Source organism: Neolamprologus multifasciatus, chromosome 9 (genome assembly GCF_963576455.1).
Source record: "Neolamprologus multifasciatus chromosome 9, fNeoMul1.2, whole genome shotgun sequence".
In the NCBI taxonomy this organism is placed as follows: Eukaryota; Metazoa; Chordata; class Actinopteri; order Cichliformes; family Cichlidae; genus Neolamprologus; species Neolamprologus multifasciatus.
In genome coordinates this window covers 12,482,461-12,509,010 of record NC_140447.1, presented here as the reverse complement: position 1 = coordinate 12,509,010, position 26,550 = coordinate 12,482,461, and the positions used below count along the sequence as shown (strand labels likewise).

At 40.7% G+C, this 26,550-nt stretch overlaps 1 protein-coding gene and 2 long non-coding RNA genes across 5 annotated transcripts; all 3 read left to right on the top strand.

Moving 5' to 3' along the window:
• The first annotated feature begins 6,180 nt into the window (after positions 1-6,180).
• On the top strand, positions 6,181-7,527 carry LOC146511194 (uncharacterized). The gene is made up of 2 exons (XR_014876148.1): positions 6,181-6,367; positions 6,464-7,527. It is a non-coding gene; the product is annotated as an uncharacterized LOC146511194 (long non-coding RNA).
• A 935-nt stretch (positions 7,528-8,462) lies between these two features.
• On the top strand, positions 8,463-15,824 carry LOC146511193 (B-cell receptor CD22-like). Of its 3 annotated transcripts, XM_085172983.1 has the most exons (7): positions 8,464-8,678; positions 9,340-9,405; positions 9,654-10,037; positions 10,379-10,684; positions 10,791-11,060; positions 11,387-11,468; positions 13,003-15,824. In XM_085172983.1, exons 1-7 carry the CDS (start codon positions 8,615-8,617, stop codon positions 13,082-13,084), a joined length of 1,254 nt encoding a protein of 417 aa, XP_085029109.1. In that variant the 5' UTR covers positions 8,464-8,614; the 3' UTR covers positions 13,085-15,824. The 3 variants fall into 3 exon arrangements, with proteins under 3 accessions (XP_085029111.1, XP_085029109.1, XP_085029110.1); XM_085172984.1 differs by having other exon boundaries at positions 8,650-9,405; XM_085172985.1 differs by lacking the exon at positions 13,003-15,824 and having other exon boundaries at positions 8,463-8,678; positions 10,791-11,422.
• Positions 15,825-15,858: 34 nt separating this feature from the next.
• Positions 15,859-17,567, top strand: LOC146511192 (uncharacterized). The gene is made up of 2 exons (XR_014876147.1): positions 15,859-16,628; positions 16,670-17,567. It is a non-coding gene; the product is annotated as an uncharacterized LOC146511192 (long non-coding RNA).
• The last annotated feature ends 8,983 nt before the right edge of the window (positions 17,568-26,550 follow it).

Below are 26,550 nucleotides of genomic sequence, written 5' to 3'. Positions count from 1 at the left end.
GGAGTTGTACTTACATCTTATGCCATCAGCTTGTCCTAGGTCACTGTTTCCTTCCACATATAGCTTTGCAAAAATTGCATAAAAAGCACTTGCAGCAACAAAACCATAATATTCCAGAAACAGGCTTTGCCGATCCGATCAGCTGTTCATAACACTTCCTACATTGAAAAAGACGTCAACGCGAACGATCGCATGTCCGCCATTTCCTGCCCGAAACCGGAAGTGACGTAATTTTTGCGGAAAATTTAGTTTTTTACTTGTAGGCCTTACTTGTGGGCGATCGTGGCTCAAGAGTTGGGAGCTCGCCTTGTAATCGGAAGGTTGCCGGTTCGAGCCCCGGCTTGTACAGTCTCGGTCGTTGTGTCCTTGGGCAAGACACTTCACCCGTTGCCTACTGGTGGTGGTCAAGGGCCCGGTGGCGCCAGTGTCCGGCAGCCTCGCTTCTGTCAGTGCGCCCCAGGGTGGCTGTGGCTACACACCAGTGTGTGAATGTGTGTGTGAATGGGTGGATGACTGGATGTGTAAAGCGCTTTGGGGTCCTTAGGGACTAGTAAGGTGCTATATAAATACAGGCCATTTACCATTTAAAAGCCTATACTGGTGTTTTTATAAGTCATGTTTGACTCTATACTTTTCTGAATAGTTTCTAGGGTGGTTAGAACTCGAATTGCACTGCGGGAAATAGTTTATTTTGATGCACATGCTGTTTTCTTTGCAAATTTGCATCATAGGATTGTTTTTCGTTTTTCCTGCAGTATATAAAAATTGCTATATCTCAAAAATAAAACTATGAAGGCACTCAAAATAAATTTCCTGTTGTTGTAAACTATTTTTTGCAACTTTTTTGTATTTAAAGTTTTGAGGGATAAGCCTCTTAAATTTCTCCAAGTAAAATATATGTAAAAAAAACCCAAAAAGCGATTACCAATTTTTTTGTAGTTTATAGCACTTTTTTGCAATTAATGTAGTTACTATGGACTTAATGCATACATATAATTAAAATATGGGCTATAACAGTTGTATTGATGTATAGCAACTTGAAATGCTCCAAAAAAATGGCACTACAGCATGCAAAAATATAAAGTAAGCTCTGGCGGACTTGGTTCTATGGTAGGTCTTAAAGGGTTAAGCACCGGCACCGTTTCAAAAGTACCAGTTTGGCACCGGTATCGGATAAAACCTAAACGATACCCATCCCTACTCAGGAGAGCCCGATTGTTCTTCAGAGACGTTTGCTGCCGGATACCCGATTGTGTCGTGTGCCTGGCGACACCCGCGATGGAGGACACTGAATGACATCTACCATTCGGAACAATGATAACAGAGTTCTGGCTGATCAGAGCTGGCTCGGACCTGGCTTATCGAAGAACAAAGAAAGCGGTTACAGCTATTCAAAACCCGCATTAGGCTGGCCGACATGATTGACGATGTGCAAGCTGTGAGTACTCAGACTGTTTATTGAACACCATATGGGAAGATCTTCAAGAAGTGCACAGCTTTGCAATATGGATAAGATCTTGGAGAAGAACAACAGCATTTGAGAGACCTGGTGACCAGTGACAGACATTAGACCAACTGTAAAATTGGAAGCAGTTTCTTTGCACTAACCAAAACAACTACCATCTCCATCTCATGCGGCTCCCCTGGCGCCAGCTGAATGCTCAAGGCAAAAGCTGACGGGAATAACAAAATTCTTCCTTAGATAACAAGACTATGTTGTGACTCTCTCCCTCCTCCTTCAAGGCTACCTGCGTCGACCGAAGATTGCTGACTTTTTCCCAACCCAGTGAAGGGACACTTTCTCTCGGCTGAACACGGAACAGACACACACGCACACATATGCATGTACTCTGACACAGACATACACTCACCCCCCCACCCCCTCCAAATTCCTTCGAAGCTTATGTCTTTTATGTTGTGAGATTTGATGATTCATGTGCTATGTGATGAGGTAGGCTTTTTTTCTGTTCTCAAACTGATCTCCCTGTTGGAGCTCAGTCTGGGTGGAGTTTTTTTTTTCTCCTCATCTTTCCTCATGTTGTGCATTTTCCATTGTTTTGGTTCCGGGTCACTGCTCATGTGGCCAGTGCTACCTAGCCTGACCTGTCTTGCCAGTGTGATGTTTGTGTATTGTATGTACGGTCGGCAAGGTATCATCTATCTTAACTGACCCTTGGGGATAAATAAAGTGTCTCTGACTCTGATACTTAAACAGCTCATGAACAAGGTTTACAAGGTTTAGCTATATTTTGATCCCAAGATTGTTTACACAGAGTTTGTAATAGCAGAAAGATACTCTATTCATTTTGGCTATTTGATTTTCAAGCAGGAACCTCAGAAAAGTGAGTGAAGAGCCAGCAAGTAAATCGGAAGGAGAAGAAGAAAACATCCATTATGGAGAGATCAACTTCTCTGTGCTGAGATATGAAGCATCAACTGACTCAGTGCAGTACAGAGGACAGCAGCAGGATACGGTGTACACACAGGTGAAAGTCAAAAAGCACGAAAACACAGAGTGCGCTCACGGCCAAGAGGAACTCTACGCTCAGGTGAAGAAAAAAGTAACATTACATTAACACAGTGTATTAAAGAAACATACACACAGAACCTGCACATACAAATGTCATTTTTTCAGTTTAGTGTTGTTCTTAAGTAGTTACTTAAACAAAATCCTGCAGCTTTTTATGTTCAGCTTTAATCTCACACGGCTGCTTTCAGTTGACTTTTTTGTTTCGATTTTTCTTAAATGCATGTAAATAGATGTTGCAGCACTCCAATAAGGAACTACTTTACATGACAGTTGAGACATTTCTGCAGATGACTAGAAACCTCCACATACAAAATTACTTTAGCTATCATTGTGCTCATACAGTATTTGCATGTTGTGTGTGCTCTTGAATGATTTATTATTTACATTGTAGATATGTTAAAATGAAAAGGTTTGTCACAGGTAATTTGTTTAAATGGCTGCAGGCAAGCTGGCATCAAAACATGTAAACTTGTGTTCAATAAAATATGTTTACTTAATTTAAAGTGTTTTTGTGTGATATTTAATATAATTTGTGCTGAAGGTTTACTCTGTATTTTGTAATGTTAAGTGCTGGATGTCTTTTTCTTATCTAAATAAGTGGATAAGAAATTTATTTTGTCTTCAAACTCTCCATGTTTCAAATGTTGGAGACTGATAGATAATTACTTATTATCAAAGTCTTACAGTCTTACAGTCAAAGAGACCCTGCCTCACAACTGACGCAAGACTGTCCAGTGCTGGGAGTGAAAACGAGGAGGCTTGGTTGCAGGCACACGTAAAGTAATTGGTTGCTGCATATACAGGGCTCTAAAGTGCGCATTATGCCCATGTCGTGTTCTAAACCAATCAGAGATACTCAGAGGCAGCGATATTCCTCAGACCTACTTGTGTTTACGTTTGAAAGTGCGGGCAGATAGAGAAGGGTGAGTAGCCCAGGTCAGAAGTGTATGAAGTTGGTATTGAGAAAATATGAAAAGAACAATTGATAACTTTTTCGTTAAGTTAAGGCCTGATCAGTCCAAAATTCTGAGCCAGCGCTCTGACACGGAGCCATCAACCTCTCTGTTTTTGTCAAACACTGGTCCGGAGACGGCATCAGAAAATGAGCCACATACGATCGACTCCCAGCTGGAGTCCACTGAAAGTAAAAGTGAGAGAATGTATACATTTCGAATCGAGTGGCTTGACCAGTTTCCCTGGCTAAGATACAGCCAAGCTGACAATATGATGCACTGCATTTATTGCCGCAAGTGTGGAAAGACCATGGCCGGCAACACTGCATTTGTCACTGGTGCTAATATGTTTCAAATTGAAACGCTGAAAAAGCATACAGCATCGAGAAGACACATTATATGCCGCGATAAATGCACTGCCAAAATGTCCCCGCTCCCCACTGCCTATTAGCGGCAGGCAGGAGTAAACAGGTCATCGGAGGAGGCCGAGATGATCATTAAATTTAACATCGCCTAACTTAGTAAAAGGAACTTCTTCTTTTGCAATATATTGCAAAAGAAGAAGTTCCTTTTATTAAGTTCAAGTCATAAATAACTCTTCACAAGAAAAATGGCTTGGACATAAACCCCACATACAGCAATGATGTTGCGTGCGCCCAGTTTATCGGCGTAATCGCTGACACACTGAAAAAAAAGACGTCAGTGGAAATTGCGAACAGTACATACATGGCCTTCCTGATCGATGGAGACACAGACATCGCCACAAAAGAATGTGTCATTGTGTACGCTCGTATCTTGCAAAAAGGAAGACCAGCGAATATACTGATTGGACACATTGAGGTCGAGCATGCCCATGTCCAAGCCATGTCATGTCACGTAGCCTATGTATTTGATTAATAATATTACGTCGTGTTACTGCATTAACCATATCTAGCATATTCTTATCATTGAAAATTAAACATAGCAATAATACATGAATATAGAAACTCAAATTGAAACAGACTGCATTGTAAACTCTTGATCTTATAAGTAAATTGTATTTTTTTTAATTTGTTTAGGAATTTATGCTGCCTCAAAGAAAGCATTTGCTGCTCTTGGGGACCAGTGCAGTAACTGGTTGGATAAAATCATTGCTATGGGGGCTGATGGAGCTGCTGTTAATTTGGGCAGCAAAGGGGGTGTCATAGCCCTTCTGCAGCAGGAGGCAGGTGACCACATTGTGCCCTTCCACTGTATGCCTCACAGGTAAGACTAGAAGACAAGAAATGACTGACACTCTAAAGTCACTGTGTGGGTTAATTTCTTTTATAGAGCAGATATGTCTACATTTAAAAGTTTACTATCTTTTCAGATTGGAATTGGCAATGTTGTCAGTTCAGAAGGACATTCCAATGATCAGGCAGTTGTATGACCTTCTCCATTTAATTTGGAAGATGTATCATTTCAGCCCAAAATCAATGAGAGAGCTTAGAGTCATTGGGGCTGACTTGGGAGTAAATGTGCTGGTGCCCAGTGGGGTGAAGGGAACAAGGTGGCTCCCACATGTTTCAAGGGCCCTGGAGACCTTTCTGAAACCAGGGCAGTTCACTACTGTGTACCGCCACATGGACTATTTGGCAGGTTCCTCTTCTAATGCAGACATTGCAGGCCGAGCTACGAAGGTCAGTGCATTATTTCTGAATATTCTTTTTATTTTAGCGAATTACGCAATTGTTATTGACTTTATATTTTTTAAGAATGTAGTTCATCAATGTTCTAGGTGACTAATTTTTATTGTTGTATCATACAGGTTAGGAAATCAATGGAAGATGCCACTTTTGTGGCCTTTTGCCATTTTATTACAGATGTGTTCAGTGGCATTAGTAAGTTTAGCCTCCTACTTCAAAGGAATGATGTCATCTTACCACAGGTAAGTGAGATAAAGTGGGATGTGTAAATATGAACTGTGTTTGTGGTCATCTTCAACTTTTTAAAAAAATGCAGCACTGTTATACCCAAACAGGTCGTTTGCAGCCTGGAACAAATGCTGGTGACCACAGAGATAATGGTTGCAAGACCCAAGCCTCATGGAAGACTGTCAGAGTTCCTGAATGATATGAGGCTGCAGAGGCAGTCTACAAATTCCAGGTAGGCCTACATATAGCTGTGTCTTATATTTAAACAGAGAACACTATTTATTATTTTATTATTATTTTTTATTTATATTTGCACAAATATTTCTAATATCAATATCACAATCTCTATTTATCGTTTATGCAATACACAGACAATAACACTCAAAGGAGATGCATCAACTCTGGCTGAAGATGGTGTTGCTGCAACTAAACTTAAAAAAGTAATGGATGCAACAATCAAATCCACTGTGAAAAATCTGAAAGCAAGATTCAGCAGTCTCCTAGGCAAGTGTATTAAATACATGTAGATAAGAAATATTTTTATTATTGTTAACAGCATTGTTATATTTTTATTTTCATTTATTAAAATGTATTTGTTCTTACAACAGAGGATAGTGCTTCTGAGTCAGCCACAACCAAAGCTGTCAAATGTTTTAACATTTTCAATCATGATAGCTGGCCAGAGAACAAAGTGGTGGACCATGGTGCTGATGACCTTGCTTTTCTCTTGGATCACTTCTCCACAGTCCTGAGAAGGTAGCTGGTGGATTGCTAAGATATCATGTGTGCTGGTCGTAGATATGTTGTTTATGTGAACACTGATTAGCTGTGTAAACCACATCATTTTCAGAAATGGTGTAAACGCAGAGCTTGCAAAAGAAGAGTTTGTAAGTTTGAAGCCGTTAATTCCCAGGATGTTCAAAGACAAGACCTACCTCAGCCTTTGGGAGCTCATGTTGACCAGAGAGCCATACTGCTCAGAGTACAAGGTCAGTTTTGGTTGATGTTCTTTCCTAAGATTGTGTGAGTTTTGCTATCTAACACAAATTGGTTCAACAAATCTCTTGAAAGTATTTGTCTCTCAGAACATCCTGCATCTTGTACACATTATGCTGGTCCTACCTGTCTCAGCTGCAGTATGTGAAAGAGGGTTCTCTGCACAGAAGAGAATTAAATCAGACACAAGAGCATCCCTTCATTCAGAGACAGTGGATGACCTGATAAGAATCAGTGTGGAGGGGCCAAGTCTGGAAGATTTTGATGCTAGAGAGAGTGTGGCAAGCTGGTTCACCCAAGGCGAACACATCTTTCTTTTAACACATCTTCAGTATCCTGGGGTCGTCAGGTGTTTCGGGTCTCGCAACATCATACACCCTCGCCCAAGTGACCCAGACGGGGGTGATCAGGCGCCGGCTTGCGTACCAGTAGCTACCCACGAATCAGCACTCTTAACATTCATGTTAACAAAAACTCTAAACATTTATTTACTCTCTCTCTCTCTGTCACTATTGGGGAGGCCCTTCAAGGCCTTGAAACAAGGAACCAAAGCTAGTTAAAGAGCATGTTCTCAATGATATTAATAGGTCTGCAGTTTGTTGCAATCGACTTGGCAATTGGGTCAGTCAATATTTATATTTATATCAGTAGACTTACTGAGTTCCCGATGCTCCTTGAGTGATTTGTCGCAAGCTGGGTGACGTGTTAGCCAAAGTCCTAGCAGCATCCCCGGCTAACGTATGCTTCACGTCAATGTGATATTTTAAGCTGGAAGTGTTTCGGTGAAAAGAAAATTCCTTCTTGCACAATGTGTCGTTGTTGGCCGACTGGTCTATCTTGTTTTTTTTGTTTTGTTTTTTTTAATACTCAATTTTCCCATCGAGAGGGCCAATGTGCATTTATCATCTTCCATATGATAAATACACATTGAGTTGATTGGTTCAGCTGCCTATCACTACCAGATCAACTGCCCGTTTGTGCATGTACAAAGGTAACTCTACTTGGACAAACTGCCGAAATGCATTGATGGAAACATTTCAGGGATTTTGTGTCACTCTGCACTCCAGATGCATTAATTGCATTAAAAAAATTAATTGGGTTGATCGTGATGGCGGGCTAATTTGCGTTAATGCATTAATTTTGACAACAATACTTAATATATTGTCAAGCTTTTTACAACTACATAAATATCAAATTGCTGTGTGATGTGTTACTATTACTGAAGGATACTCTATACCGCCATACCAATAGCAAGTAGATTTTTAAATCATAATATAAAATGAGTAACAGTAGGGTGGACATTAGGTAAGGCTGCACTTTTTGCAGCGATTTCGTATAGAAAACTATTCTGCGTGTGCGTATATAAAACAGGTCCACGGCTCCAAACCGTAGTAAAGGGACCTCTGGCTAATACATCGGGTTCCATGTTGGGCTTGTAACCGAAAACTAGCTTCACTTTGTTGTCTGGGTCAGCTTTGCTAGCGAGAGACAGAGAGAGGCGTTGAAATGCTGCTCCAATGGAACTTATTGTTTCGGAGGAAAACTTGAACACAGTGTACAGTCGAGTCTTAATAGCTTACTTACAACTCGACTACACTGCCCATAATTTTTAGGGCTATGCCTGTACCACTCTGCCTATTACTTTCATATTAAATATTTTTTTGAGATTGAGGCACAGGCTCTAATGCCTGTGCCTCAATTAGAGTACATGTATTCTGTTACTCCCAACACTGTATAATGGTAGTTCAAACCAACCACATAACACCACAGTGCCGTGATACTGGGTTGTACTGAAGCTGATGTACACACAAAGATGAAGTCTGTCTCTTCAGCTCTAGCACTGCAAGTTTAATTGTTGAATGCAGCCAGCTGGGTGGTGTAGTCTATCACAGATAGAATAGGGGGAGATAGATTCACAGCCTCTGTCTCACTCTATCACAGGGCCACTAAATTTCTTGTTCTTATGTTCTTAATTTATAAGAACATATTTCACTTTGCATCCTAGAAAACTGCACTTTTCTAAACAGCATGTACGCTGTCTGTTACTTTTTGTGTAGTTGTGCTGAAATTTCTTCACTCTGTTAAAAGATTAAACTGACAAGTGAGTGGCAGAAAAAAAGATTGCTACAGTGACTTCCTCTTTTGCTGAACATAATCAGGAAGGACAAGAAACTTTTTACATTGTTTTAGTCTTTGGGTTTGTCATTAGTTCTTCTTTTGACATTGGCAGCAACTAGTTCATGTTTTATTGTAATTCTGCTTCATTTTATTCCACAGTTACAAGACTTCACTTGAACTCCTTAGGTAAGAGATTCTTTTGTGTTAGTTTTTTTACTTCTTAAATTAAATTTTAAATTTGTAATTCATCTAATACAGATACACAGTATCGTTAGCCAGAAATTATGTTTAAAACAGTTGTATTATTTCAGAGGAAATAAGAGAGACATTTATGACTGCAGTATATATTGAAAGCAGGGAAACACGTCTTTTTTTAAAATGCATTTGATTCACAACTGATTTGGTTACTAAATGGTTGTTTGTCTAAAGATAAACACTTTAAAATCATTATTGATTATCTATATGCAGATTCTCGGCCTTATTAATTGGGCCTTTTGTTTAATGGTGAACTTTACATGTATGTAGAAAACTTTTTTTATCCAGTTTCATGCACCTTAATGCAGCCACTGTCACAAACACCACCTGTCTCTCAGCATAAAGATTTACTTTCAGTAACATCCAAGCAAAGTTACAAAAACATGTTCAGCAGACATTAAACTTACTGCTGTGCTATTTTGGTGTCGGCAAAAGTTTGATTTTGAAACTGTTTTTCAACCAAGACAAGAAACAAAAGAGGGTCAGCTGATGGCTATTCAGCATCAACATGTTTAGTGGGTATTTATTGGTGTTTTGTTATCTGTATGAATTCAGTTTTCTGTGTTTTGTTATTGTTTTTCAACGCACACAGCTCCACTGAACTTCAATCTGAACATGATGACAGTTGGCATGCTACTGATTATCCTCTTTCTTTCAGGTGAGCTGTTTTATATATGATCACTGTCTTTAATGTTTGTTACTCAGAGTTTTTACAATGAATCCAAAGTTTTAAATGGTGGAGGATAAATGTCTGTCACCTCAGGAATATCTGTTTACACTTTACATTTGAAAATCTCAGTGACTTACTAGGATGTATAAGTGTAGTGTACTTTGATGAACATTTAATAATGTTTAAAGAAGAATAATGAGGGTGTTAATGTAATAATTATTCAGTTGTATTTACAGGTGCTTTGGCTGATTGTCCTGATGAAGCAGACCTCTTCATAAATGCATCAAAGAAGCTGGAAGCACTGAGTGGATCTTGTTTGCAAATCCCATGTAGCTTCAGACCCAAAGAAGGACAGAAATTTATCAGCACAAGAAAAATTATTGGAGTGTGGATTAAAAATCAATACAAATTTAACACATATCCAAACAATGTGATCTACAACAGTAGTGGAGCAGTTAACATCTATCCAATGAGTATTACTGGGAACCTGAGTCAGAGAGACTGCACCACTCTGTTTTCTAATTTAACCACCACATACACAGACACATACTTCTTCAGAGTAGAGAGAGAACCATTCAAGTCAACAGCTGCTTGTGATCCTCTTCAAATAACAGTCAGAGGTAAAGAATTTTCAATTTTATTTTATAAGATAATTATACAATATAGTTACACTCATTTAAAAACCTTTAATAGTTTAATTTTCATTAATATTATCAATGAAAAGTAAACTCAATTTGATAATTGTATATTACACTTATAATGATTTTTATACGGAGTCCACTGAGTGGAAATTTCTACTTTCTTATTTCAGTTTGTGCACTGTTATTATTCTGAGTACCTGATTACATTTCTAAACATCTGAATTTAAGAGTAACATTTCACAGATTTTTTAAAGATTTTAAAAGCTGGTATGAGGTGCAGTCTGCCCTGTAGTATTGATGTTTGTGTTGTGAAACCACAGATTCTCCTTGGAGGCCCGATATTACAGTCTCAGGTGATCTGAAGGAGAAGGAGTCTGTCACTATAACCTGCTCAGCTCTCACTCCCTGTCCACACTCCCCTCCTCAACTCACCTGGAATCTCCAACAAGACTCTCACAACAAAATAGAGGAAAACACAGATGGAAGCTTTACAACTAAAGTCCAGCAGAACATCACTCTGTCAGACACACATGATGGAAAGAAGATCAGCTGCTCTGCCAGATATCCTGTGAACCAAGGAAAAGACACCAAGACAGCAGAGACAGAAGAGACTCTCAGTGTTTCATGTAAGACAATCAGAGTTTGTTGTTGGATCCTGTCAGCTCATCATGATTCAGTGAAAGTCAGCTATTTCTAATGAATAATGATAATCTGTGTCACACTTTTCTCCAGATGCCCCTAAAGATACCTCAGCCTCCATCAGTCCATCAGGTTTGGTGTCAGCAGGCAGCTGGGTGAACCTGACCTGCTCCAGCAGAGCCAAACCTCCAGTCAGCAGCTTCACCTGGTTCAAGAAGAGCAGAGATGGAGCTGTGAAAGTATCTGAAGGACAGATTTACAGCTTCAATGTAACAGATGGAGGAGTTTATTACTGTGTGGCCACTAATGATCTGGGTAATCAGACATCAGCAGAGATTCCTGTAACTCTTACTTACTGTGAAGGTAAAAGTCAGTCACAGCTATTATTTAGCTTTATTTTTTTAAATTAATTCAATCATCAAAGTGTATAAAGTGTTTGTTTTTTTCCCCCTTCTTGCTAAATTGTCTTTGCATCATACCTTACCACAGTGGAGAGAAGGAAATGTGTTTAAGTGAGACTGAATTTAGTTTAATGAACTTTAAAGATCCTTCTACATGGTTTTTTCAGCCTTGTTTCAAAATTATGATTTTCATGGATTTTGATTCATTTTAAAAACTTTTATTTTCTGTTAATCAGTTATTCTGTCAATTACAGTTTTTCTTTGCTCTAAAATCCTGTTGCATTACAGCTGAAACACTGGGTGGTATCTACACTATAGTGAAGACTGTGGGAATCATAATGCTTGTGAGCACAGTGGGCATGTTTGAGTGGTAAGAAAAATGTTTCTATGATACACTAACTTGCAGAGGTGTCAAAAGCACAGAGATTCTTTGCTTATGTAGATGTAGAGATTCTTGTGCTAAAACATACTTGAGTAAAAGTTGAAATGCGAATTCAGCTTGTTTGGAAGTAAAAGTGAAAGTCAAAAAGTACCGGCTCTGAAATGTACTCAAAGTAAGAATGTAAAATGAACTCCTAGAAGAACCTTTTTACTACCTATTTTTATGCAAAGGTAAATGAACCATGTGCTATATTAATGTAATAATAACATTATATTGGTAAATAGCAAAACAAACTTCATTTCAGTCTCAGTATTAGACTGAAATAAACTATCTCTGCTAGTGTCAGTTAAGTAGAACATGAGCAGAGAAAAAGAAGGAAAATTAAAAATAACTCAATTTTCAGTTGATCACATTGTAACCGGTGGGTTTACCTCTAAACAGGAAAATGAGCACATTCAGGGGTTAAAGTGGGATTCAGAGGGTGGGGGAACCCTAAAAAGGAGTGGCTCAGCGTGGGGGGGAATCATCAACTCTATTGAGAGCTCCAGTAGATTTAACTGCTGCTCTGAGGTTTACTGCTTTTTGTGGATGTACATGTTCTCTTGCACTGAACTGAAGAGTTATTCTGCCATAGTTTGTTTTGTATAATATTGTTACGTCCCCACGAAGGAGGTCTAGGGGTGTGATTTTGGGGACCGGTAACAAATGGGTCCGGAACAGAATGAAAAAGAACCAGACAGAGGTGTTCAGTACATAATATGGCTTTATTACAAATAATCTTAACCTAAAGAGCCGGCAACACCGTTTTATCAATAATGCCAAAAAAAACAAAGGAAGCAGTCGCAGCTATGGAGGACGAAAGTACCAAACAAATAAACGAGGCACTTCCCACTTCACTCCTCACCACGGGGAGACAACCTCCGAGGTGATTGCTGACTGGGTCCAGGTGCCAAACGAGGGTAATGAACAGCAGGTGCGTCCTGGAGAGACGGCAGAGTGAAAGAGAGACAGAAGGGAGGGAGGAGCAAGAGAGGAGGAGGCGTGGAGAACAACTAAGTTGCAGCCTACTTTAACCCCTGACTATGCCATGTGGTTTTATAGTAGTAGAAAGTACAGATATTTATTGTAAAATTTAGGGAGTAAAAGTAAAAAGATTTAATTAAAAAACTACTTAAGTAAAATACGCACATACATAAATAGTTGCACTTCATTATTTCCCACCTCTGCTCATTTAATCAGAATCATCAGAATACTTTATTGATCCCTAGGGAAAATTATTTTTCGTTACAGTGCTCCATTATAAACAAACATTAGACAATACACTAACTAAGAATAGCACAATATATACAGGCATATCTATACATAAAAGTCACTTATTAATAAATAGCTGAAAAAGAACATGTGCAAGAAGGGTGTAACTGTTGCAGTAAACAGTGTGTTAAGTGCATGAGTTGTGCAGGGAGATTTCAAACTATATACTAAGTAGTTATTGCTTCTCATTTGTTTTGTTTTTATCCCTCAGCTGGTTCAGATCAAGACGCTCCAACAATCCAGAGACAGAAAGCTGTCAGATGAGCAGAGTCACATCACAACACATCAACTAAAGTGTCTGCAGGACAAACTCTACTGTAAAATATCACTTAATTTACTGCAATGTTGTAGAATTAGTAGAATCTTTTACATGTTTGGATATTACTTTGTAGTTTGATGTTCAACAGCTGTACGTGACCATCATACTCTGAGTACAGAGATGGTGCTGTCTTCCCAAAATTGAACTGTTCAGTTTTGCATCTTTAGAGCGAGATTTATTAAACAGAGCAAAATAGCATGCCCAAATGTTTCTGATAGGTCTGGTTAGTTTTACAGGCACAGTCAGTTCATTTCAGTATGACATACGCAACTTAGCTTAAGCTCATAAACTAACTGGGGATTAATCCTTCAGGGAGAAATTAAGACGTAGCTACATTATAACAATTATCTGGAGATCATGAATCAAACAATTTTATAAGTCCATTTGTGTACTTGATTCAAATATTGTACTTGCTATTTTATGCCTTCAGTAAGGAATTTCCTGAAATTAATATGCAAGAGGGTTGGTGTAGAAAACCACTGACCACTCTTTGTCTAATAGTCTATGTTCATCTTTTCTCTTAAAGCTGTAATAGTAATATGTAATTTATCCTTTCTAGCTGTCATCTTTAAACCACATATTGATGAATAAATTATCATTTATACACAATTTTCTGAATGTATTCTGTAAACATGGGAGGTAGATACCGTCTCTCTGTAAATATTCCACTTGCTTTAAAAAAAAAAAGCGCATGCAGACTGCTGTCTGTGCTGTTGTTTGACCTCTCTGCAAAGGTAAATAAAACTTATAAAGACAACCTGTTTGTGTGAACCTCAGTTTATTTTAGATTTCAACAACAAGCTTTGAGTCAGAGTAACATAGCTTAGGCTGTGAAGTACCAGGAGGATTGCCAGGATTTATACGTCGGGGAAACCAAACAGCCTCTATAATGGTCTCCAGTCAAGGAGGCCAGTACATGAAAACGGAAAGACCATCTCTGAATCGAGGAGGGGGCCTAAGTGTACATCTTTCGCCATCTTTCAACGCTGTGATAGCAGCCATTCCCCAACTCTCTGTGAATGGTACTCATGGCCTTTGATCAGTGGTTGTTGATCAATGGTCATGAAAATTTGCATTATTATGATGAAGGAATTGACCTCCCAGCCCATTGTTCCTCAGTGGTGCTAGTTTCAGTCATTATGCAAATGTACTGTTTATAAGATTGGGGAAACCTGCAGTCAGCTGAGACTGAAGAAGTCACTTGGATGAGTGACGAAACGTTTCTTCCACTGAAAACTCTACGTCCGGATGAACATAATCATCTTTTGGATTTTATTTACATGGATGATTGAGAATGCATAAAGAAGATTTATTTATTATTTATATTGTGCAGTCTGATGGTGAGTAAATGCACTGATATTTCCCTCCCATGTGCATTAACTGGTGTGTGTTCTGAATGGAAAATAAAGTGGGTATTCTATTCTTTTTCTAAAACATGCTTATTTTAAAGGGTTCATATTTTAAAGGGTACATTTTTTTTAACTGTTTACTGAGTCTGATAACTTTAAAACGCAGTCCCAGCATTTCTGTAGTATTTGAAGCACAGTAGAAATCCTACCAGGATGTAGCAGAAATTTATTATTATTATTAATCGACTTAACAAGTCACCATGATACACAGAAATACTGTGCCACCTGGTCATGGAGAGTGGTGTTGCCTCTCCCTATACCACTACTTGCTGCCCTTTCCTGGGATTCGGGTACTTGTTGGATTGGGGGGCGTGCTGCTGGAAGTTCTGGCGTGACCCATTGTCTTTGGCGTGGTACTTTTCAGTTTCCCTGCTACATTCTATTTTTTTTTTTTTTGTTATTGTTTTTTGCTCTTGATTATGCCCCAAATTATGAATCATTTTTATTTTCAGTGTGTGGTTCCTGGTATTGGCAACCTTAAAATAATTATGCCAGATGTGTCAAGGGCGGTGTGGATGCAGGACCGAAACACAGGACTCTGAATTTATTTACAGTGAATGACAATGACAATAAGTAAAACAATCCTCCATGTGTGAGTTTCTTTTCCCTCCTTCTGACTTCTCTAGTGTAAGTGGTGAGTTTCCTTCCTCCTCATGGTGTTTATGTACAAAGTGCTTAACTCCCTCTACTTGTGTCGGCACACTCTGGAAAACAACAAGAAACCGGTAAGTACACGCCACATTTCACTCCGAAAACACTGTCACTCACTTGCTGGGAACTGAACTAAATGATTTCTCTTAACAATCCAGCATCGACTGAGGCTCAGCTCCTCTGTTCAGGAGCTCCTCAAAAGAGGCTGATCAGCAACAGATGAGTGTCATGGTCTTCCACGTGTGGCTGGTTGAATGGCAGGAAACCCCCAGAGCCAGATACCTCCGGGAAACCCCAACACCGCAGACGGCCACGGTCCACTCATCATGTGAGTGAAGTTGCCCCCCCCCCCCCCCCCTTCTTCAAATCCAACAAAAGTGGTGTCAAACGTTTGTGCTATGTTTGTGCTGGTTTGTGCTGCAAAATTTTTTGTTTGTGCTACTATCATTTAAAAGATATTAATAAAAATTTCTAGAGGTCATCAGAGGTCAACCAGCCCCCCCACATTAATTAAATCAAACAAAATGGGTGTCAATCAACTGTGCTACGTTTGTGCTGGTTTGTGCTGGTTTGTGCTGCTAAAATTGTTGTTTGTGCTGCTTCTGTTTTAAAGATATTAATGAAAATGTAAAGGTCAAAAGGTCAACCAGCCCCCCCCCCCCCCCACACACACACACACACACACATTACCCAAATCGAAGAAAATTGATGTCAAACGTTTGTGCTGCAAAAATTTTTGTTTGTGCCGCTATCATTTTAAAGATATTAACAAAAATTTCTAGAGGTCAACAGAGGTCAACCAGCCCCCCCACATTAATGGAATCAAACAAAATTGATGTCAAACGTTTGTGCTGGTTTGTGCTGCAAAAACTTTTGTTTGTGCTGCTAACATTTTAAAATTTTTAATAAAATAACGTCTTGATCCGTACTTAATCATCCAGGTAAGTAAATCCCAAAAGGTTGATTCTGTTCATCTGGACATTTTCAGTTGGAGAAATGTTTCGTCACTCATCCAAGTGACTTCTTCAGTCTCAGCTGACTGCAGGTTCCCCCAACCTTATAAACACTACATTTGCATAGTGAAGGAAACTAGCACCACTGAATGAACAAAGTGCTGGGGGGTTAGTTCCATGACTGTTAGTATGCAAATTCTTATGACCATTGATCAATGACAACTAATCAAAGCCTACTGATTAATGGCCATGAGTACCATTCACAGAAAGTGGGGAATGTCTACAATCACAGCATTGTAGGATGGTGAAAGATGTACCCTTGGGCCCCCTTCTCGATTCAGAGATGGTCAGCATCCTGACAGCCCGATGGACGAAGCTGTCTCTCAGTCTGTGTGTTCTGGCCCGGAGGCTCTTCAGTATCCTTCCTGATGGCAGCAAACTGAAGACGCTGCTGAAGGGATGAGTGGAGTCACCTGTAATGGAGAGGACCTTCCAGATGAGGCAGGTGCAGCTGCTCTCACTACCCATTGTCATTTTTTCCTGCAGAACCCAGTGCAGGAGTCATACCACACAGTGATGCAGCTGGTGAGGATACTCTCAACTGTGCCTCTGTAGAAGGTGCTCATAATGGGGGTTGAATCTCTTGTGCTTCTCAGTTTGCAGAGGAAGTAGAGTCGCCGTTGGTCTTCTCCACATTCAGGGACAGGTTGTTGTTGCTGTACCACTCTGCCAGATGGTTAAAGGGGGCTCAACACACATCCTTGGGGAGCCCCCGTATTCAGTGTTCTTGGGCTGGAGTTGTTGCAGTCGACCCGTACTATCTGCTGTCTTCCTGTCAAGAAATCTAGCAGCCTGTTATACAGCAAGGTGCTGATCCCCAGCAGATCCAGTTTGTGAATGAGTTGCTGGGGAATGATGATGCTGAAGGCTGAACTGAAGTCTATGAACAGCACTCTGACATATGAGTCTCTAGTGTTGAGATGTGTAAGGGCTGAGTAAGGGGCATTTGAAATTCCATCATCACTTGAGCGTTTTGACGAAAGCGATAATTTGATTTGATGCATGACTAACCGTTCAAAGCACTTCATAATGATGGAGGTGAGTTTGACAGGACGGTAGTCCTTAAAGCAGGAGGTAGATGACTTCTTGGGTATAGTAATGATGGTGGAGGCTTTGAGGCATGTGGGAACGGCGGTACTGATTTTGGCAAGGGATCTCCACACACTGTCTGGGGATTGTGTCACCACGGTCTGCAGAGTGGGCTTGTAGTCTGTGATGGCTTGTATTCTTTGCCACTGCCTCCAAGTATCTCTGCTGTCGCTGAAGCTTTGCTGTAGCTGATGCCACGTGACAGGTTTGCCCTTGCTGTTCTTTGGCTCACCTAATTCCCGGCTCTGAAGGCTTGCATTTTTCAACCTTAGGAGCATTTAAACCTGACCTGTGAGCCATGGTTTCTAATTGGACCGGACAGTGGTGCCTGGTGTCACGACCTGCAGGATCGGCAAGGTGCTGATCAGAATCTCTCCACTCCTAGCCCTCCTTCTCTTCTCTTTTTCCCTCTCTCTCCCCCTCTCTCCTTCTCTGCCCTGTTTTGCAGGGGCGGAACTCATGGCGGCTTCACGCCCTCGGTCCACGCCTTCCTGGATTGGGAACACCTGGGCCTCATCAGACCAGCTGGTATATTAGAAGGAGGAGATCAGCTGTTCAACACTGGATTGTTGTGAAGGCTCTAGTCAGTACACGTCTAGCTCAAGTTTCCTGTGCCTCCGTCTCAGAGACTTAACGAGTGTTTCTTTGTTCCTAAATTCCCTGTATGGAGTGTGGAAGGAGTGACTGGTCGCTAGCGGAGAAGAGAGAGGTTGAACTGAGCGCGTGTGTGATTTCCCTGTTTTCCCTGGACCCCTGCCCCTCACGTCTTGTATATAGTACTAACCCCGCACTGTCTCTACATACACTTGGTGAAGATCTGTAAATAAACCATCTCTATTTAAATGCTACTCATGAGTCCTGCGAGTGGATCCTCTAAGCAACCCGTGACACCTGGTCTCTGTGACATCATCGATGCATTTTGGGATGTAGGCAGTAACAGTTTCTGTATATTCCTGAAAGTCTGTGGTGTTGTCGTGTGTAGCAGCCTGTGGTGGAAATGCAGTCATGCAGTGCCTCTGAGGACCCTTCTGGCCACACCTGTACCTGCTTACGAACTGGTTTGGTGACTTTGACCAGGGGCCTGGGGGAACCCATCGCACACCTAGGTTTCTGCCTGTAGTACTGACCCTTATGCAAAATAGGTGGAATTAAGACAAAGTTCCAAAAGCAAACACAACTGATCAGTGCTGAGAGTGGTCCTGTTGCTGAGGTTGGGGTGATCCTGTAATCTCTTATGAACTACCTCCAACGCTTCTATAACTGGGATGCAAGTGAAGACAGATGTAACATCTCTCTCTCACTGTACATGTACTGTTTATAAAATTAGGGAAACATAACCTGCACAAACAAAATAATTTGCAGGACAAATGTTTGACATCAATTTTGTTCGATTTGAAGAAGGTAGGAGGGCCAATTTCACTCACATGTGTTTATAAGGTTGGGGAAACTGCAGTCAGCTGAGACTGAAGAAGTCACTTGGATGAGTGACGAAACGTTTCTCCAACTGAAAATGTCCAGATGAACAGAATCAACCTTTTGGGATTTACTTACCTGGATGATTAAGCACGGATCAAGACGTTATTTTATTAAAAATTTTAAAATGTTAGCAGCACAAACAAAAATTTTTGCAGCACAAACCAGCACAAACGTTTGATATCAATTTTGTTTGATTCCATTAATGTGGGGGGTGGTTGACCTCTGTTGACCTCTAGAAATTTTTGTTATATCTTTAAAATGATAGTGGCACAAACAGAAAATTTTGCAGCACAAACCAGCACAAACGTGGCACAAACGTTTTATTAAAAATTTTAAAATGTTAGCAGCACAAACAAAAATTTTTGCAGCACAAACCAGCACAAACGTTTGACATCAATTTTGTTTGATTCCATTAATGTGTGTGGGGGGGAGGGAGGGGGGGGGCTGGTTGACCTCTAGAAATTTTTGTTAATATCTTTAAAATGTTAACAAAAAATTTTGCAGCACAAACCAGCACAAACGTGGCACAAACGTGGCACAAACGTTTAACATCAATTTTCTTTGATTTGGGTAATGTGGGGGGGCTGGTTGACCTTTTGACCTTTGCCTTTTCATTAATATCTTTAAAACAGAAGCAGCACAAATGACAATTTTAGCAGCACAAACCAGCACAAACGTAGCACAAACATTTGATACCACTTTTGTTGGATTTGGGTAATGTGGGGGGGCTGGTTGACCTCTGATGACCTCTAGAAATTTCTATTAATATCTTTAAAATGAAAGCAGCACAAACGAAAATTTTTGCAGCCCAAACGAGCACAAACGTTTGATACCACTTTTGTTGGATTTAGGTAATGTGGTGGGGCTGGTTGACCTTTTGACCTTTACATTTTCATTAATATCTTTAAAACAGAAGCAGCACAAACGACAATTTTAGCAGCACAAACCAGCACAAATGTAGCACAGTTGATTGACTCCCATTTTGTTTGATTTAATTAATGTGGGGGGGCTGGTTGACCTCTGATGACCTCTAGAAATATTTATTAATATCTTTAAAATGATAGTAGCACAAACAAAAATTTTTGCAGCACAAACCAGCACAAACGTAGCACAAACGTTTGACACCACTTTTGTTGGATTTGAAGAAGGTGGGGGGGCCAACTTCACTTACATCCACTCATTCAAGCAGGAACGAGAGACAGGGAGAGAAACAACAACAAAAACAAACATGGTCACCCAGCAGGGACCGCTTCCATGACAAGATGAGTGTTTTTTCTTTCTTTTTTTTAAATAAAAAATTTAACCCGCAGGGGATAGGACCAGCAAACTGTACACCAAATAAGTATATGAAATATATTTAATAATATATATCTGCACTTTTAAGATATAAGGAAAATGAAATTGAAAATAAAATGTTAGTTTTCAGGAACTCTGAATCTTACTCATTTCAACTTCATTTGTGTTTGCATAGCTTGAAAAAAAACCTCAAGTGAGTAAAAGGGTATTTGATAGTGTGTAGGTAATTTGCATGTTTAAATATGTGTCAGACTTCCTCTTTCACAGAACATTAGCAGAACTGAAGAGTTTATTTCAGCAGCTTTGTGATAAACTGACTTCAATGCACCTTCTTAAAAAGCAAGTTTGTATTTCCTTCTTTCTAACATTGGCTGGGCAACACAGTTCACTGTAATTCTGCTAAAACTGTTAAAGGATAAGACTACACCTGGGCTTGTTTGGTAAGGAAACATTGTATTGCACATATTCAATAACTTTTTTTTTTTTTTTGATAAAGGTAGCGTGGCAGAAAGGAGTGATTCCAAAGGCTTGGCGAAGAGCAGGAGGTATTCTGATCCCTAAGGAGAAGAACTCCTCATCCATCAGCCAGTTTCGCCAGATCAGCCTGCTGAACGTAGAGGGAAAGATCTTCTTCAGTGTCTTGGCCCAAAGGCTATCTACTTTCCTGCAAAGAAACAACTATATTGACACATCAGTGCAGAAGGCTGGCATACAGGGCTTCTCGGGATGTCCGGAGCATGCCAGCATCATCTGGCACCAGATTCAAACTGCCAAGAAAGAACGAAGAGACCTTCATGTGGTCTTTTTTTTTTGCCAATGCCTTTGGGTCAGTTCCGCACGAGACCTTGTGGATGGCCTTCAACTATTTCATCGTACCAAACCACATTACAGGACTGGTCAAGACCTACTTTCAGGATTTACAGTTTTGTGTGACAGCTGAGAACACCACCACAGTCTGGCAGCACCTGGAAATTTGAGTTATGGCAGGCTGCACGATTTCCCCTCTGGCATTTATCACAGCAATGGAGTTGGTCATGTGGGCATCCCAGTGGGTAGTAGGAGGTGAGAGACTCAAGAGTGGCCTTCGTCTTCCTCCCATTAGAGCCTACATGGATGACATGAACATCAGTACAACAACAAAACCATGTACTAGGCGATTGCTACAGAAGCTCCAGAAAAAACATAGAATGGGCAAGAATGGAGTTTAAGCCAAGTAAATCTTGCAGCATCTCCATCGTAAAAGGAAAGCTGACAGCTGAGCAATTCTATATCAGTGGAGAACCAATTCCAACAGTCTTAGAGAAGCCCATAAAGAGCCTGGGACGGTGGTATAATGCAGACCTCAATGATACATGGTAACTAGAACCACTAAAGCAGAACTTGGCTGATGACCTCAAGCGGATTAACAACACTGCACTCCCAGGGAAACTGAAACTCTGGTGCTTCCAGTTTGGGTTATTACCCAGACTACTGTGGCCATTGACAATGTACAAGATCTCACTCAATCATGCCAATCGACTAGAGAGGCTAGTGAGCTCCTACGTTAAGAAGTGGCTCGGACTTCCCAAATGCCTCAGCAGTGTTGGACTCTACAGCAACGGTATACTGTCATTGCCTGTCCCTAGCCTGGTTGAAGAGTTTAAATGTGCAAAAGTGAGGCTTGAGATGTCACTCACGGACTCCCGGGACCCCATAGTGAGAGGCACTGCTCCCACCCTAGCAACGGGGAGGAAGTGAACCCCAGCCACATCTGTGCTACAGGCGAAATCAGCTCTTCGGCATCTTGACGTGGTGGGTCACGTCCAACAGGGCAGAGGACGATTTGGTCTTGGCGCAGTAACACCTCGGTGGCAAAAGGCATCTGTAACCGAACGTCGAAAAATGGTGGTGGAGGAGGTGCGTTGACAGGAGGAAACAGCCAGACATGCCAGAGCCGTGGCACTGGCCAAACAAGGTTGCTGGGTGAATTGGGAGAGTGTGGAAAAGAGGAAACTCTCATGGAGTGAAATCTGGGGCATGGAGTCTAATAGACTAAGTTTCATCATCCGAGCGACATACGATGTGCTACCTTCCCCAATAAATCTGAAGTTGTGGTTTTGAAAGGACCCATCTTGCCCCCTGTGTACAGTCCCAGCAACATTCAAGCACATCTTGGTTGGTTGTAGGACTAGCCTTACTCAGGGCAGACACACATGGAGACACAACCAGGTTCTCAGGTCTCTAGCTGAGAAAGTGGAGTGCAAAAGAATATCCATCAATGTTCAACCTTTCAAGAACCAAGAGGAGTGTCAGTTTTCATCAACATTTGTCCGGGAAGGAGACAAGCCAAGGACAAGCCCCTCAACCTCAGACCTGGGCCCGCTGAAGGTTGCCAGGGATTGGCAGATGCAAGCGGACCTGGAACAGAGGCTAATTTTCAGCACAACAGCAAAGCTGCTTAGAGAGGTTGGGATCAGAGGACAAGTGCAACGGCAGGCTATAAGAGAACTAGCTAACACTGCTGAGAGGACCAGTCACTGCTCCATAAATACTAAAGAGGTAAGTGTTATTTCTCAGTTGCAGTAAATAGAAAAATAAACTGTAGGAAACTAAACAGGAGAAAGAAGAAGAGAAACAACAAGTTAACATAAACCAGTGACACACTCCAGGGCCTGCTCAACCCTGGCAGGGCCTCCTTGGATGAGGGTGTCTAGTGATAATGTCTGAAACACCCGATGAATCGAAGGTCCACTACTAACGATGTGTCAGGGCTGCCTTTCCTCATAACAGCCATCCCTCAAGATTTTCTCCATTTAAAGCAATGCATTATCAGGGACTGTAACATATAGTCCTTATTACTGAATTAACTTTTCTTTACTGCGCTGACAGGTACATGTAAAGTAATCTTATTTACTGATGTTAAAGTTTTGCATGAACTGGTTTGTTTTATTTTTTTATATTTCAACATATTTTAAAAAGAAAGAACTACAAGAAAAAAGAATGTATGAATGGTCAAGGAACATTTTTATTATGAAATTGCTTTAAAAATATTAAGCACAGTGTTACAGCTCCATACGTGAAATGATCTCTCTTTTTTTTAATCCAGGCAGTAGAGTAGCCTGTCTGTGAACATGGAGGCAGTCAGCATGTTTCTGATTCTCCTGTTTGTTTCAGGTGAGTATTTCAGTATTTCAAAGTCATTATTGGAGTTATTTTACAACATGAACTTTATTTAGAAACATATCTGACATGTGTTACTGTGTGCGGCAGGCAGGATTGTACCCAAATGCTAAACTCAAAGGCAGAACTAAACTCAAAACACAGTTTTATATCTGGATGAAAAAAGAACTAGAACCTAAGGTACAGGCAGAAAACACAGTAGCGAATGAGGGAGATCGTGACGCAGGACAAAGGGAGAAGCTGACATAAATATACATATGGGCAAATGAAGGAACGCAAACTCACAGAGAGGGACACAGAGCACAAGACACAAGGGGAACCTAATAAACAAGGAACTAAACTGATTACAATTAAACTCAGAGACTTAATAAGAATTAACTCAGAACTAACCAGTTTAACTGAAATCATAATACACAACAGTCACCAAAACACAAGTAAACTCAAAACTTTGGGTCAAACGACCCGGAACCATGACAATATCCTGATTTTAAATTAACATGTTTTATGTACAAAATGATAACAGCAGAGGAAACATGGTGTTTCTTGGCACTTACAAGCATTACAATAGACATGTCAGGTTTTGCTGTGGCTGGCAGGGCAGAAATACAGTCTTAAGAGCTTGGAAAGAAAAGCATCTGGACTTCTTTAAGTTGCTTAAAGATGTTTCACCTCTCATCTGAGAAGCTTCTTCAGTTCTAAGGTCAAATGGTGGATAATTATATAGTGTAGTACTGAATAGATGCTGCCCTGATATTAAAGGCCTTGGACTACGTGTCCTTCAGTGATAGAAATATAGGAGACTCTCACCCACGTTTTGTTTGCAGGAGTTGATAACAGGGAACCCCCTGCTAGTGGAAATCTACCAGAAGGGAGTATGGCAAGGTCACAGCCACGGAGATGCCTGTTGATCAAGTTGATCATGACCAATTGGCTAATTGACCACCTTTCAAAACAAACAAACAAACAAACATAAAAGTGAAAAATCACCATCGGCCCACTGGGCGATGGCCAGTCCAGCACTGCGGTCAGCTGGTGGGTAACAGGAAAATATGTGATGTCTTGTTCAATCGAGCAGGTATTTGAAGTTTACACAGCATCATTCTCGCATGAAAATATCTTAAAAGTTTATTTTATGACCCAGACAGAGTAATATTTCAAACTCCGCCACTCTGTGTTCCTCCGCCACTGCCTCATTTGAGTTTTGGACGAAATGGATTCTGGGATATTGCATTTCGTCATTTCGAGCTGATTGGAGACCAAAACAGCCAATTAGATTTTTTTGCATCCAAGTCTGCGATTGGCTGGTTTTGTGGCACAAATATAACTGTGTACAGAAAGAGTGGAGCGCGCACCGGCAGAAATGTTGAGAGCGCGAGCAACACATTGCGAGCGAGCGCAAATGCAAAAATGGAGTGAGAGGGGCTGCTATTGTGTGTGTGTGGGATAATAGCAAACACTGAAATACATTTTTTGCACGCAGCAATGAATTTTGTTCACTCAAATTTAGCTCTTCTTTGCTCAAAAGAAATTTCTCCTCAAAATGCAATACTTGCACCTGCAATTTTTTTTTTTTTTACGTGTGCTCAATTTGTTTTTACGTGCGCTCAGAATAGTGGCACAAAAATAACGAAAAATTGACCTGCCTCACCTCTGCTTGGTATTAATGAACCTGTGGGCTTTTGTAACTAGTACAACATTTGCACTGGCCATAGTAATCTTTCCTGGGGTGTAACTCTCTCCCCAGGTGGTGTTGTCAATACCCTTTAGTCACCTTTACTGGTTATCTGCTTCCGCGTCACCACAATGGCAAATTAAGGTTTTTTTTCTTTTCCCTTTTTATTCCCACTGACGCTTCTGTTGCGCATATCTCATAAACAGCAGGAGTAATGCAAGTTCAGTATGACCCAAACTCCACACTCAGTAAATCTTCTGACCAGTGTTATAAGATTGTGAAATCAGTATTTTAAATTAGGTTATCTTATACCCATAGTCAAGGTAGATGAGGTATGTTAAACAGCTGTAGAACATAAATATATTCCTTAGTCTAGGATGTGTGCAAAATATGTAACTTAGTTTCCTTATATTTTTAGGTTAAAGAACATGACCCCTTTGCAGTATATTCTTATAGTATGTTAGACAAAATGTCTCAGTATATTTTTGGTAGTAGGATAGACAAAAGTTCAAGTATATCTTTGGGGATTAAAAGAATGTGACCATCCTTTGGGTTCTGTTAGACAGGTGGGCGCCACCATTTATCTGCTGTGAATGTTTTACACTGTTTTCTTGTCATGTCAGACTGCTTAAATCATTTTCTGAGAAGGTTGCGTGCGAAGGACCTTGGTCCAGTAATAGCAAAAGCAGACAACATTCTGTGCCCCCACCCTTGTAGGAGGTAGAAAGACAGGGAGCCCGAGGTCATAACTTAGGCGCCATGACAGATAAGAGAGTGTGAATGTTTAGGTTTACGACCAGGTGGGGGCCAGTGGAAAGTATAAAAAGCTGTGTAACACGTCACCATTTTGAGACTTGCTGTGACCCTCTCATGCATCTCTCCCCATCCGGATGGTTTATGCTCATTGTGTGAAAATTGTATGGAAATAAAGGATTGTTGATTGAGCATTTATACACCGAGTAAGTGTCCTTCCTTCAGCCCAAAGATTCAAAGAACTGGGAGATTTCAACAACTTGGTGCCGTGACCCGGATCTTTTGGTGTGCTGAGGAAGGGGCAGATTTGGCCTGTGGTGAGATCGTGCGACAGAGCGAACGGAGAGCCGGCTCAAACATCAAAAAGGTAAGCACAGCCTGTTGTATTATGAATACCAAATGTGCATATTGGGCTTTCCAAATTAATCTGTTCGCTGGGTTACACGTATTTTCACATTAAATTGTCGGTGTCTGGTTTTCGGCGCAAGATACTAACAGCATAAGTTGAGGCTGAATTCAAGTGTTAGAGGAACTTTCTAGCAAGATACTAATAATATTCTACGTTGAGACTAGAAATCAAGTGTGTTATAGGAACTGGCTCTAGCAAGATACTAATCACATTCTACGTTGAAACTAGGGTGCAGCCCACTTTTACCCTCCATAATTAATTTTGTCTATGACTGGCTTCTGTTGCAAGAAATGTGGAAAAACTTTCAAAAAGCGGCCAAAGTGTAGTATCTGAAATAGAGGTGAAATAGAATCTGGCTTGTGGTGCGCTTGCATTTTTCAAAGGTGAGCTCAGAGGTTTCTGTGTGTGTTTCTGTTGATGAGACGCGCTTGCTGTGTTTCTGTGTATTACTGCTGATGAGACGCGCTTGCTGTGTTTCTGTGTGAAATATGAACATGGTGACAGTGACGGTTG

Coding starts and splice junctions, on each gene's coding strand:
- LOC146511193 (XM_085172983.1), top strand. CDS start 8,615: ATGTTTTATTGTAATTCTGCTTCATTTTATTCCACAGTTACAAGACTT. Junction 8,679..9,339: donor ACTTCACTTGAACTCCTTAG/GTAAGAGATTCT, acceptor CAACGCACACAG/CTCCACTGAACTTCAATCTG. Junction 10,685..10,790: donor AGAGACTCTCAGTGTTTCAT/GTAAGACAATCA, acceptor ACTTTTCTCCAG/ATGCCCCTAAAGATACCTCA.